Source organism: Oncorhynchus mykiss, chromosome 13 (assembly GCF_013265735.2).
Source record: "Oncorhynchus mykiss isolate Arlee chromosome 13, USDA_OmykA_1.1, whole genome shotgun sequence".
Lineage (NCBI taxonomy): Eukaryota > Metazoa > Chordata > Actinopteri > Salmoniformes > Salmonidae > Oncorhynchus > Oncorhynchus mykiss.
The window spans coordinates 32,060,900-32,076,417 of NC_048577.1; the positions used below are offsets into that span (position 1 = coordinate 32,060,900).

General features: G+C 44.0%; 1 protein-coding gene across 1 annotated transcript in view; it reads left to right on the forward strand.

Annotated features, from left to right (window-relative positions):
• Positions 1–15,518, forward strand: part of LOC110486134 (corticotropin-releasing factor receptor 1) — a 157,424-nt gene that overhangs the window by 59,159 nt on the left and 82,747 nt on the right. The window contains exon 3 of the mRNA XM_036940770.1: positions 14,640–14,693. Coding sequence (XP_036796665.1) covers positions 14,640–14,693 — 54 coding nt within the window. The remainder of the gene's footprint in view (positions 1–14,639; positions 14,694–15,518) is intronic.

The window sequence follows — 15,518 nt, forward strand, 5'->3', positions numbered from 1 at the left end:
CCATAAATCTCGCAAATCTCAGTTTTGGAAGATACTGACTTTATGACCATAATTATGCTATTTACACTTTGTAGTACATGTTTTGTACAATAATCAATGTTTCTGACTATTATCGATGCAACATAGGCCATTGTCAACCAGAGAAATAAAAAATATTTTTAATTCATATTTTTATGTCTAGTTGCTCTTTAAGACTTTCCTAGGGTTAGCTATACAGTATACAGTACAGTAGCTTTGTTCAGAGAGCACTTGAGATATTTCAGATGAAATTGTGTTGAGGTGAAAGGAAGACACTCCGAGATGAAATTGTGATGAGACGAAAGTACCCCGACATGCACTCAGATATAAGGGGTTGTTGTGAGATGTGCTATTACCTCTGTCAGTAGTGCCATTCGTATTGTACCCAGATGGTTCAATTTGCCCATCACAAATCGCAGTTCACCCTTCAGTTATAAAAATACATTGGATGTGTCTTCAATGGCACCCTATTGGCTTTAAAGTACACACATTTTGACTAGGGCCCATAGAGCCCTGGATAAAGTAGTGCATAACAGTATATGGGCTCCCAAGTGGTGCAGCGGTCTAAGGCACTGCATCTCAGAGGCGTCACTACAGTACCTGGTTTGAATCCAGGCTGTACCACATCTGGCCGTTATTGGGAGTCCCATAGGGCGGCGCACAATAGGCCCAGCATCGCCCAGGTTAGGCCGTCATTGTAAATAAGAATTTCTTAACTGACTTGCTTAGTTAAATAAAGGTTACAGGAATAGGGTCAAAGTTAGTGCACTATAAAGTGAATTAGTGTGCCATTTCGGACACAGGCATTGTCTGAAGTTGACTTGACTACATGACAAAGGTGTGGGCAGGAGATTTCCATAGGCTGTGGGATCTTTTTGCATGAACAGTTTATCAAGACTGTCTAATCGTCTGTGGTGGTGATGGGACTTAGAGTTGCACCTCAGTTACCCTCCGTATCAATCTAGGAGTAGTCTGTGACGATTGCATATTCTTTTCCATAAGGATTAGTCCTCCCACCCCTCGCACCCTTCACCCCTCACTTTCACTTCAAAGGCCAATCAAAAAGATTATATGGAGCGATTGCTCTGTGCTGTATGTGTATACGCAGTGTGTTTGAGGACATTGGTGGAGCTCAGATCCGATAAGATCTATGATGGATTATCTCTAAGTTATCAGAGACTGCATGGGGAAGAGATGTCAGGTCATGGAGCACACTTCGTAGGCCCGTCTTTATGGCTTCCAACACTATGAGGGTTTGACTGACAAGATTCAAGACTCATTTGACCTGTAATGAAACAACAGTTTGACCTGTAGCACAAACCTTCAGACAGGTGTACAGTTGGCTATACAGAGGGCAATGAAAGGTGAAGAGCTTAAACATGGAAGCATCGAGAAAATCATGTCAAGCACATTATCTAGTCATATCAAGGATGAAATCATCCATATCTCTCACTCACCATGATAGTGTTTATAATGGGATTCAATGCGAATATTTATCTTTATCACTTCTTTGATTCCTTTTTACCCAGTCTGTTAAAAGATGGTTAGGAGAAAGGATGCCAAATATATTTCCTCTACAGTCGTGGCCAAAAGTTTTTGAGAATGGCACAAATATTAATTTCCACAAAGTTTGCTGCTTCAGTGTCTTTAGATATTTTTGTCAGATGTTACTATGGAATACTGAAGTATAATTGCAAGCATTTATTAAGTGTCAAAGGCTTTTATTGACTATTACATGAAGTTGATGCAAAGAGTCAATATTTGCAGTGTTGACCCTTCTTTTTCAAGACCTCTGCAATCCGCCCTGGCATGCTGTCAATTAACTTCTGGGCCACATCCTGACTGATGGCAGCCCACTCTTGCATAATCAATGCTTAGAGTTTGTCAGAATTTGTCAGTTTTTGTTTGTCCACCCGCCTTTTGAGGATTGACCACAAGTTCTCAATGGGATTAAGGTCTGGGGAGTTTCCTGGCCATAGACCCAAAATATTGATGTTTTGATCCCCAAGCCACTTAGTTATCACTTTTGCCTTATGGCAAGTGGCTCCATTATGCTGGAAAAGGCATTGTTTGTCACCAGACTGTTCCTGGATGGTTGAGAGAAGTTGCTCTCAGAGGATGTGTTGGTACCATTCTTTATTCATGGCTGTGTTCTTAGACAAAATTGTGAGTGAGCCCACTCCCTTGGCTGAGAAGCAACCCCACACATGAATGGTCTCAGGATGCTTTACTGTTGGCATGACACAGGACTGATGGTAGCGCTCACCTTGTCTTCTCCAGACAAGCTTTTTCCGGATGCCCCAAACAATCGGAAAGGGGATTCATCAGAGAAAATGACTTTTCCCCAGTCCTCAGCAGTCCAATCCCTGTACCTTTTGCAGAATATCATTCTGTCCCTGATGTTTTTCCTGGAGAGAAGTGGCTTCTTTGCTGCCCTTCTTGACACCAGGCCATCATCCTTCGCCTCATTGTTCATGCAGATGCACTCACACCTGCCTGCTGCCATTCCTGAGCGAGCTCTACTGGTGGTGCCCCGATCCTGCAGCTGAATCAACTTAAGGAGAAGGTCCTGGCGCTTGCTGCACGCCCTGAAGCCTTCTTCACAACAATTGAACCGCTCTCCTTGAAGTTCTTGATGATCCGATAAATGGTTGATTTAGGTGCAATCTTACTGGCAGCAATATCCTTGCCTGTGAAGCCCTTTTTGTGCAATGCAATGATGACGGCATGTGTTTGCTTGCAGGTAACCATGATTGCAGAGGAAGAACAATGATTCCAAGCACCACCCTCCTTTTGAAGCTTCCAGTCTGTTATTTGTGTGCAACGCACAGAAATAACAATCAATCAGTATGACAGAGTGATCTCCAGCCTTGTCCTCGTCAACACTCACACCTGTGTTTACGAGTGAATCACTGACATGATGTCAGCTCGTCCTTTTCTAGCAGGCCTGAAATGCAGTGGAAATGTTTTTTTTAGGATTAATTTCATTTGCATGGCAAAGAGGGACTTTGCAATTAATTGCAATTCATCTGATTACTCTTCATAACATTGTGGAGTATATGCAAATTTCCATCATACAAACTGAGGCAGCAGAGTCTTTGAAAATGTATATTTGTGTCATTCTCAAAACCGTTGGCCACGACTGTACACTTCATCATACATAGGTTATAGGTTATTTTGTGTCTTTTTCGGAGGAAAAGGTCAGAAATATTGCTGGATTTAGAGTTCACAAATAAAGAAATGTAACGTTTTCTTTCTTCAACTGTCATTCTCATGTCATGGGGTCACCACCTTCTTCTAGAGAACTCTTTGGAAATCAATAATGAAAAAGTTCTGAGATGACACACGACGAATGGGAACATAGTCTGCCAGGCCCACCTCTGTCAGCCATCAGAGTTTTTTTTTTCCTTTTCTTTTCAACTTCTACATGAAAGGGGAAAACACATCTTAGGGATGGGCATGAATGACAAATTACAATGACAAAATACTACTCCAAAATACCCTAAAAATAAAATATTATACTTTTGCAAAGTATTGTATTTAGTTAAAATACATGTATTCTGTATTTTTAAATACAAAATTACATCTGCAAGTAGCGAGCCAAACAGCAACAACATTCTCAGTAACAGTTACAGAAACGTCTTACTTGCTATGACTGTGATATGTTGGTGTTACTCTACCTTAGTTAAATGCACTGTTACTCTGGATAAGAGTGTCTGCTAAATGACCAAAATCTAAAAGGTATATGTGAAAAGTAACAACTGAAAAGCACACTGGGTATTGTCATAGGTCTAGTTTCAATTCAAATGTTTTACAGTGCATTCGGAAAGTATTCAGACTCTTTGACTTTTTTTACACATTTTTGTTATGTTACTGGCGTATTCTATAATGGATTAAAAAAAATTGATCTAAAATTTTGTGGGGGGGGGGGGACATATCACATTTTACTTAAGTATTCAGACCCTTTGTTGATGCACCTTTGGCAGCGATTACAACATCTAGTCTTTTTGGGTATTACGCTACAAGCTTTGCACACCTGTATTTGGGGAGTTTCTCCCACTGTTTTCTGCAGATCGTCAGATTGCATGTCGGAGCGTCGCTGCAGAGCGATTTTAAGGTCTTTCCAGGGATGTTCGATCGGGTTAAAGTCTGGGCTCTGGCTGGGCCACTCAAGGACATTCGGAGACTTGTCCTGAAGCCACTCTTGCGTTGTCTTGGCTGTGTGCTTAGGGTCGTTGTTCTGTTGGAAGGTGAACCTTTACCCTCGTCTGAGGTCCTGGGCTCTCTGGAGCAGGTTTTCATGAAATATCTCTCTGTACTTTGCTCCGTTCATCTTTCCGTTGTTCCTGACTAGTCTCCCAGTCCCTGCCACAAAAAACATCCCCACAGCGTGATGCTGCCACCACCATGCATCACCGTCGGGATGGTGCCAGGTTTCCTCCAAATGTGATGCTTGGCATTCAGGCCATAGAGTTAAATCTTGGTTTCATCAGAGCATCTTGTTTCTCATGGTCAAGGAGTCCTTTAAATGCCTTTTGGCAAACTCCAAGCTGGCTGTCATGTGGCTTCTGTCTGGACACTCTGCCATAAAGGCCTGTAGAGGTGGTTGTCCTTCTGGAAGGTTCTCCCATCTCCAAAGAGGAATCTGGAGCTCTGTCAGAGTGACTATCGGGTTCTTGATCACCTCCCTGACCAAAGCCCTTCTCCTCCTAATGCTTGGTCTGGCCGGGGGGCCAAGTCTAGGAAGAGTTGTATTTTTACATTTTTTTTTAAGAATGATTGAGGCCACAGTGTTCTTGTGGAGCTTCAATGCTGCAGAAATGTTTTGGTACCCTTCCCCATTTCTTTGCCTCGACACAATCCTGTCTCGGAGCTCTACGGACAATTCCTTCGACCTCATGGCTTGGTTTTTGCTCTGACATGCACTGTCAACTGTGTTGCCTTATATAGACAGATGTGTGCCTTTCCAAATAATGTCCAATCAATTGAATTTACCACAGGTGGACTCCAATCAAGTTAGAAACAGAAAACAGGATGCGCCTGAGCTCAATTTCGAGTCTCATAGCAAAGGGTCTGAATACTCATGTAAATAAGGTATTTCTGTTTTTAACAAAAGGGGTTTGAATACTTTCTGAATGCACTGTACATTTAGCAGACCCTCTTATCGCACCATAGTGCCATCAGACGTTTGATACCAATGTAGGGTGAAAGGGGACAACAAATTGTGAACAGCTATATAAAAAATGGTATGGAAAAGTATTTTGAAAATAGAAATGACAGACTTCGAAAGTATCTTGTTAGAAAATACATTGGTGTGTAGTTCAGCCCAGTGTAATACAAAACCGCAAAATGTGACCATCTCTGACAAGACTAAAGCTTTGCAAATACATTGGGGTTCTAAAATTATTGACACGCTTGAAAAGATGTGCAAAAATAACTGTATAAAATAAATAATTGAAATACTGAGTTACATTGTATGTTCCAAAAAATGGTGGGAAATTCTATTATTGCTCAATTGCTCAGAGAAATATGTTTTGTTTAACAAGTAATATCTTCTTTTTTTTTTCAAAAACAAAGGTCAAAATTATTGACCCCCATGTTTTCAATACCTCACCTTGCGAAGATGATGACACTGAGCTGTTGTATGAGTTAGAGAACACACAGCTTAGACCATTCCTCCATACACAATCCTTCTCCATACAAACTCCTAGATCCTTGGTACCGTTCCTCTGTGTTTTTGCACCACCCTCTACAATTCAAACCACCAGTTTTCATTGGGTTTCAAGTTCGTAGACTAAGATGGCCAATGCAAAATGTTGATTTTGTGGCCAATTAAAATATTATTTGTGGATTTTGATGTGTGCTTGGGGATATACCAAAAAATTATTACTTGTATTTCTATGAGTAATTGTATTAGCATAGAACAATATAACAAAATAAATGTTTGCACACAATATAGCTCAGTATTTCAATAACGTATTATTGCTGAGAGTATTTCTCTGCTACCTTAACTTTAGGTTATAGCCAGTTCAGCAGTTTACGTTGATGCAGAAATATAGTACATCTGTGCAAAATTGCTGATGAAGCAGCAGTATGGATGTTGTCTCCCTTGAATAAGCCTGCTAATTGGATGGAAGCCATTCACTACTAATGCAATAAGCTATTTTATTCTCCCTTTAAAGATCAAAGGGTTCAGTAACAAGCACCCACGCGCACACACCCACACACCCACACACACACACACACACACACACACACACACACACACACAGTGCCCAGCTCTTTAATTAGCTACACGTGATTTTGAAGGGATATCGAAGGACGAGACACACATTAGCCACTATTTGGTTGCAATGAACAGCTTAGTAGAAAGCAAGAATAATCCATATCCTTTTGATCCGCAGGCTTTATGAGCACCCCTTTGACCTAGAAAGAGAAGATACTGTGATAAATTGTTATGAGCAGAGAAAGGAGGTGTACATGGCGGTAGTGGCTTATAATTAAGGTTGTTGCAGTGCTGAGAAATAACTCTCAGGATCTAATAGACAAGCAATTAATGCAGAGACAACTCATCGACTTTGTTTAACACAATTGTCTCAGCCCACTTCAATAAACTGTTCTAAGAACTGCTGTTTAGAAGTCGGCGCATTGACGGGGGATGGCTGGCATCAATAGACGTTGACATATCAAACTTGTGGGTGTGTGTGTGTGGGGGGGGGGGACTTCAATGGGGTTATTTACAGCGGCGCCCTCACATTATTACTTGCTGCTGTGTAAACGTAATGCATCCAGTAAGATATTAAACAGCCCCCATAATTGTATAACTGGTTGTTTATTCTATAGGCTTTGTCATTCCATTCTCAGGATTCAGAGCATGTTTTCCTATGGATTTGATGTTCCTTTCCACCAATGCTCACCATGTATCCTGCTATCCTCCCTTTCACATGTCAAGAGAGTCTCTCTCATTCTCTCTCTCCCTGGCTCCATCCATATCTGAAATGTGTGCCCATTAAACAGAGGGAAGCTTAGGGAAAGTATGCGGATCAGTGATTAACATCTCATCTCAGATTTCCTGAATCAGTATCTGTCTCCCCTTAATGGGCCACTGAAGGCCAAGATGTCACGGTCGTCCTCCTCTTCGTCTGAAGAGGAGAGGCGAGAAGGATCAGAGGACCAATATGCGGCGTGGTAAGTGTCCATGGTAAAATCTTTAATAAAGAAAGACTGAACACTATACAAACGAGTAACAAAAACAATAAACCAAATTCGACCGTGAAGCTACAAAAAGAGACCTGTGCTGACACAAGCCACTAACATAGACAATCACCCACAAACAAACAGTGCAACCCAGGCTACCTAAGTATGATTCTCAATCAGAGACAACTAATGACACCTGCCTCTGATTGAGAACCATACTAGGCCGAAAACATAGAAATGCCCCAAAACATAGAAAAAACAAACATAGACTGCCCACCCAACTCACGCCCTGACCATACTAAATAAATACAAAACAACGGAAATAAAGGTCAGAACGTGACAGTACCCCCCCCCAAAGGTGCGGACTCCGGCCGCAAAACCTTGACCTATAGGGGAGGGTCTGGGTGGGCGTCTGTCCGCGGTGGCGGCTCTGGCGCGGGACGCGGACCCCACCTCATCATTGTCTTAGTCCGCCTTATTGTCCGCCTCCGTGGCTCTCTCAGCATGACCACCCCTCTCAATGACCCCACTGGACAGAGGGGCAGCTCGGGACAGAGGGACAGCTGCTCGGGACAGAGAGACAGCTGCTCGGGACAGAGAGACAGCTGCTCGGGACAGAGAGACAGCTGCTCGGGACAGAGAGACAGCTGCTCGGGACAGAGAGACAGCTGCTCTGGGCAGAGGGGCTCCGGCAGCGGCGCCGGACAGGCGGGAGGCTCCGGCAGCGGCGCCGGACAGGCGGGAGGCTCCGGCAGCGGCGCCGGACAGGCGGGAGGCTCCGGCAGCGGCGCCGGACAGGCGGGAGGCTCCGGCAGAGGCGCCGGACAGGCGGGAGACTCCGGCAGAGGCGCCGGACAGGCGGGAGACTCCGGCAGAGGCGCCGGACAGGCGGGAGACTCCGGCAGAGGCGCCGGACAGGCGGGAGACTCCGGCAGAGGCGCCGGACAGGCGGGAGACTCCGGCAGAGGCGCCTGACAGGCGGGAGACTCCGGCAGAGGCGCCGGACAGGCGGGAGACTCCGGCAGAGGCGCCGGACAGGCGGGAGACTCCGGCACAGGCGCCGGACAGACAGGACCACCTGCAGGGAGGAGACAGAGAGACAGCCTGGTGCGTGGGGCTGCCACAGGAACCACCAGGCTGGGAAGACCTTCAGGAGGCTTGGGGTTAAGAGGAGGCACCTGAAAGACCGGGCTGTGGGGGAGCACTGGAGCTCTGGTGCGCAACCTTGGCACCACTTCCCCAGGCTGGATAACCACTCTAGCCCGGACCGTCCAGAGTGCAGGCACAGGTTGAACCGGGCTGTGGGTAAGCACGGGAGATCTAGTGCTTACTACACGCACCTCTCCCTTCGGCTCCATTCCCACAGTCGCCCGGTACGAGCGGAGCGCGGGCAGAGGACGCACTGCACCCTCCCAGCGCCCCGGAGACACAGCACGCAGAGCCGGCGCAGGATACCCTGGGCCAAAACTGCGTACCGGCGACCAGACTCGATGCCCGCACTCGCATGACACTCTCGGGGGGCTGTCCTATAGCGCACCGGGCTATGGACACGTACTGGCGACACCGTGCGCTTAACCGCATAACACGGTGCCTGCCCAGTATCGCGCTGCTTATAATAAGCACGAGGGGTGAGCGCAGGTCTGCTACCTGGCTTAGCTCCACCCCTCGTGTGCCCCCCCCCCAAAAAAAATTTGGGGCTGTCTCTCGTACCTGTCGCACTGCCGTGCTGCCTCCTCATATCGCCGCCGCTCAGCTTTCGCTGCCTCCAGCTCTGCTTTGGGGCGGCGATATTCCCCAGCCTGTGCCCAGGGTCCCTCTCCGTTCAGTATCTCCTCCCATGTCCAGGAGTCCTGTGATACCGGCCGCTGTTGTTGTTGCTGCTGCTGCTGCTGTCGTCGCTGTTTTCTACCACGCCGCTTGGTCCTTGGTTGGTGGGTGATTCTGTCACGGTCGTCCTCCTCTTCGTCTGAAGAGGAGAGGCGAGAAGGATCAGAGGACCAATATGCGGCGTGGTAAGTGTCCATGGTAAAATCTTTAATAAAGAAAGACTGAACACTATACAAACGAGTAACAAAAACAATAAACCAAATTCGACCGTGAAGCTACAAAAAGAGACCTGTGCTGACACAAGCCACTAACATAGACAATCACCCACAAACAAACAGTGCAACCCAGGCTACCTAAGTATGATTCTCAATCAGAGACAACTAATGACACCTGCCTCTGATTGAGAACCATACTAGGCCGAAAACATAGAAATGCCCCAAAACATAGAAAAAACAAACATAGACTGCCCACCCAACTCACGCCCTGACCATACTAAATAAATACAAAACAACGGAAATAAAGGTCAGAACGTGACACAAGATGCCACCACAGCCATGATTTATCAATGCTATTACACCAACAAGTTGTTGAATTGGTTGTAGTATTGAACGTCCCCCTTAAAAAAAATCTGACCACCATAAGCAATTCCTACATTCTGGCCTATTTGTATTTATCCCTGATTTGTCTGGGTTATCTCTTATCTTCAGAGCTTATCCTGTACTCATCACACAGTTACTAATACCTTTCAGTGTGTGGGAGAGAGAGAGAGCGGTACTGCCTAGCCTGCCTATCCATCAATCATCACAGTAAGCCAATTATTGAGAACAAAAAGCTTGATTGTACTTGAAATGGTTTAAAAAGATGATTGCAATTGTTTTAGGCTCTGTTTCTAACATCTGCGGTTTGCATGAGTCATGGTTTATTAATTGAGCAATAAACTTGTCAAATTGCATCACGCCAGTCAACGGTGACATGAATCACTGGAACGTGTGTGTGGGTTAACCCGTCACATGAATGAATGCGTGAGCACAGCATGTATGTGAGTGGTATGTTTTTTATAACCAGGAAAGTTGACTGAGAACACATTCACAGCAACAACCTGGGGAAGTGTTACAAGCTGGGGATAATTAGGTGGCCATGATGGCAAGATTTGGAATTTAGCCAGAACACTGGGGTTAACCTCTTGAGTGTAGGGGGCAGTATTTTGATGTTTGGATGAAAAACGTACCCAAATTAAACTGCGTATTTCTCAGGCCCCCAAATCTAGAATATGCATATATTTGTCAGATTAGGACAGAAAACACTCTAACCTCTATTTTGAAAGCTTGTTCCATAGCCTGCCTTTGCTCCATTTAAATGGATATCAACCAGATTCCTTTTCATATGGCTTCCGCATGGCGTGAACAGTCTTTAGACATAGTTTCAGGCTTTTATTTTGAAAAATGAGCGAGAAAGATCACATCGCGTCATTGTATGGCTGGGTGCCAGCAGCGTTTTGTATGCGCAACAGCTTGGAGCAGCCATTTTCTCTCTCTCTCCTATTGAAGAAGCTACATTCCCGGTTGACATATTATCGATTATATATTGGAAAAACAACCTGAGGATAGATTATAAAAAATGTTTGAAATGTTTCTACGCACAATACAGATAATATTTGGAATTTCCGTCTGCGATGTCGTGACCTATCGAGCCTGTGGATTTCTGAACATAACGCGCCAACCAAATGGAGGTATTTTGACATAAAAATAATCTTCATGGAACAAAAGGAACATTTATTGTGTAACTGGGAGTCTCTTGAGTGCAAACATCCGAAGATCATCAAAGGTAAGCGATTTAATTTATTGCTTTTCTGACTTTCGTGACCAATCTATATGGCTGCTAGCTGTTTGTAATATTTTGTCTACTGAGAGCGATGTCCTTACATAAACGCTTGGTATGCTTTTCCCGAAAAGCCTTTTTGAAATCTGACACGCCAGGTGGATTAACAACAAGCTAAGCTGTTTTGGGCTATATTGCACTTGTGATTTCATGAAAATTAAATATTTTTAGTAATTTAATTTGAATTTGGCACTCTGCAATTCAGTGGTGGTTGATAACAATTATCCCACTAACGGGATGGGTGCATCAAGAAGTTAACACCACTACTCTTACAATAATTGCCATGGGATCTTTAATGACCACAGAGAGTCAGGACACCTGTGGGCTAGGTATTCTGCTAGAGTCCCACCTCTACAACATCCGGTGAAATTGCAGAGCGCGAAATTCAAAATAGAAAAATCGTAATATTAAGCATTCATGAAAATACAAGTGTCTTACATCGTTTAAAAGCTTAACATCTTGTTAATCCAACCGCGTTGTCATTAAAAAAAGGCTTTACGGCAAAAGCATACCATGTGATTATCTGAGGACAGCACATACAACAGCATTAAAAACATTTTTCAAACCAGCAGAGGCGTCACAAAAATCAGAAATAGCGATGAAACAAATCACTTACCTTTGAAGATCTTCCTCTGTTTGCAATCTCAAGGGTCCCAGCTACACAACAAATTGTTGTTTTGTTCGATAAAGTCCTTCCTTATATCCCAAAAAAGTCAGTTTATTCTGTGCATTTGATTCTGTAATCCATCTGTTCCACTCGTTCAACATGCAGACAAAGGAATCCCAAATGTTACGGGTAAACTTCATCCAAACAAGTCAAACAACATTTCTAATCAATCCTCAGGTACCCTAATATGTAAATAAACAATAAAAGTTAAGACGCAATGTAGTATGTTCAATACCGGAGATAAATAACGAAGTGCGCGCCCTCAACCATGTGCGCCACAAGACTGGAGTCCTAACGAGGGACAGGTTAGAAAAACTACAACTACTTGCTCATTTTTCAAAAAACAGGCCTGAAACCCTTTCTAAATACTGTTGACATCTAGTGGAAGCCATAGGAACTGCAGTCTGGGAGGATTTCCTTTGAATATCCCAGACTAGCGTTGAACTAGCCTGTGTTCTCAAAAAAATAATTCTAGATGGATTCTCCTCGGGTATTCGCCTGTCATATCAGTTATTATTGTAACAGTTTTAGAAACTTCAGAGTGTTTTCTATACACTGCTATCAATTATATGCATATCCTAGCTTCTGGGCCTGAGTAACAGGCAGTTTACTTTGAGAACGTCAGTCATCCAAACTTCCGAATACTGCCCCCTAGCCCAAAGAGGTTTTAACATCCCATCTGAAAGACAGCACACTACACAGGGCAATGTCCTCAATAACTGTCCTGGGGTATTGGGATATTATATTTTAGACCAGAGGAAAGAGTGCATCCCACTGGTCCTCCAACACACTTTTAGCAGGAGCTGGTCTCCCATCCAGAGACTGACCAGGACCAAATCTGCTTAGCTTCAGAGGCAAGCAGGATGGTATGCTGTTGGCTATTGTTATGGTAGCTGGTTTAGAGGCAACAGTACCACCAGTGCACTGAGGAGTGGCGCCTGTCTCTCGTAGATGTGTGATGTTTGATTTCTTGATAGAGTTTTTGAGACCAGTGTGAAGTGTAAACTCTGAGAGCTACAGTAGGGTGACTTTGACCTCTCTTCAGTTGTGTTCAGTCAGCCACACTGGTAGAATAGAGGGCATTGACCTCTGCTACTGTACAGAAGAACGTCATGAGATGGGGCTCAGTCTTTGGAGATGGGTGATCTATAAGATTTCCCATTGAATACATACAGTACTGTAAAATTGTTTACTGAGATGGAAAAGCAAATTCAATATTGTGTATCTCTATGGGTTTTCAATGTATCAGAGAGATCACAGGGATCAGCTGCACTGTATTGGCTCTGAGCCTGTATAGGTTGCAGGGCATGTTATCTCATTGGCCTGGTCCTTTGACATAATTATTATCTACCCATGCAGAGATTCACTGAACCTGAAAGCTCCCTTAACCAAGGGCATAGGATCACTAGGGGCCTGAAGTCTCTCTGGCATGATTGTCTGAATCCCAAATGGCACCCTATGTAGTGCACTAGTTTTGACCAGGGCCCATAGGGTGCAGCTTCTCTAATTATAACTATTTATAAAGGATAGACTGTCACAAGCCATGTCCAGAGCCTGTTAGGGGAGGATGTTATGGTAATGTTTGTGGAGCGTGGACACAGTCATCACGAGTGATTACGTCCCCGGGGAGTTCCTCTAGTATAGAATCATTCTGAGGATGGATTGTAGGACTTGTGTTATCAATGTAGTATCCCACATGCTGTGTGTGCTGTCTGTGTGACCTACCCTCTAACTAGTAGACCGCATGTCCTCACAGTGCTCACAGCGTGTGTGCATGCGTGCTAAGTGCTTGGATACTTGTCTGCGTGTGTCTTTCTCTGAACATAACACAACCGTTTATGCTGAAATCGTGTTCACGGGACAACTTGTTTTTATGTCAGTGGATGGCAGCCTCAGAGGCAGTTAGGGGGAACAGACTGAGAGCCTAAGAGACACCTTTTGGGGGCTGTGAAAAATGCATCGTAACTATCCACCATCACATCAACATTTACATGGCCATCTAGCAAGGCCAATGTACCAGACGAACATGGACTCCCACCAAAATGGGATGTGAATACACCAAAGATACAGGATGTGTCATGGAAAACAGTTAGCAGAGTTTTGAGGATGAAATGGGTTGTGTGTTTTGAGCCACTACGGTGTGCTGTGTGACCTCTATGTTTCGGCTCAGGTCTTGAGGATGATCAAAGATGAAATGAAAGAACGGTCTGTCCATTCATGTGAGACTGCCTCTGACTTTTATCACCTTATTAAAAAACAGCCCAAACTGCCTGTACTTTATATATATTTGAATGTATATTTGTTTCATTTACATAGACAGCATCCTCTGTCCAGTTGTCCTTTGATCTAAGTTCAGTGAGGGGAATAGAGAAGGTAGACAGGCATGAAATTATGTTTGGAAGGAACTTTTTGGCAGTCATGAGTGCTAGGCTTCCTTCATGACGAGATGCGATGTGGGCCTGGCTCAAACGAAACATGCTCCATGGGTGCCAGGTACCCTGCACTATTTGAATAATGCAACTGTACATCAAAGCATATGCCGGAGAGAAAAAGGGAATATTTCCATGTATATATTATGCATAGCATGAAATGAAGTGCTGTGGAAATGTAAGGGGAGAGGAGTGGGATGAGGGTGTGGGTGAGGGATAAGGGGAATGGGGCGTAAGGAATGGTTGGTTACAGAGTGACGAGCATCATTTGCCTGCAGATGTTAATCTAAGACGATTCCGCTTTTTGTCTCTTGTGTTCCACCTTGTCCGACTGTTTAAATTATTTCACAAGTGTTGCGTTTTGGGTGCCAGTTGTCTATGTTGACTGGTAACACCTTTTTAAAGGTAAATGGGGGACAGAATACAAAATAAGATCATTCCAAGACTTTTATGACATCAGTCTCTTTCTTTTTTTGTTGTCAGCATTGATCAGACACATATCCATCTTCGTGTCAAACCTGAATAGGACGATAAATGAATTGTAAATGTCATATGGTTTTATTCATGCGTTTCCTGTATATTTTAGTGGTGCGTTAATATCTGATTTTCCTCTTGTGTTTCAGCACGTACGTTGGCACTGTGGAATCTGACCCTCACACCCAGCAATGTCACCGCCGGTGAGTACAGTAGAAGTGTTCCTGTGGTCCCAAAAGTGTAAGTGTGTATAGCCTGGTGTCGGTTTATGTGTCACTTTTTGATGCTTTCGCCAAAGATATGATTCACGGTGTGTAACACCAAAGAGCTGCATTAATTTAGATAGAGAGAAAACGGGTGTCTGTCCGGGGCTTTATTTGCATTTTCGATCAGAATCCGTTTTGTTACATTTTGCTTTTGATTTTTTTGTCAAGAGTATAACGACAAATGTATTGATCATCGTGTTTCAACTTGAATCAAACTTAAAGGACATTTCATTTGTATCACTTAAAAATATTCAAATCAAATCAAATGTTATTGGTCACATGTTATTGCGGGTGTAGCGAAATGCTCGTTTTCATACTTCCACCACTCCCCATTGTGGCAAAATTATTAGGATGGAAATTGCATTGGGACAATTATATTAGACAATTTAGCCAGTACACTTTATTTTACGGTCCTATTTTTGTTTATATTTGGTTTAATGTCACAGCCCGCTGTGCTCTTCCAAAAAAGAAAGATACTGTAATGACCTGGCTAGATCATAAAGGAACAATTGTCCAGACAGTTTGGCCGTAGCCCACGCCAAATAAATGAAAGATTAAACAACCATGACATTCTCTTGTGAAGACCAGACGTAAGAGAGAGAACAATGGCTAAACATGGTCTTAGCTTGCAATGCTCCATCCCCCCTCCACCAACTGCCAGGATGCCCGGCATCAGAACATTCCAGGCATTGGCAGATAGCAGGTTGATTGGCATGTCAGACCCCGCGAACACTGAGTACTGGTAAGTACAACACAACCTAC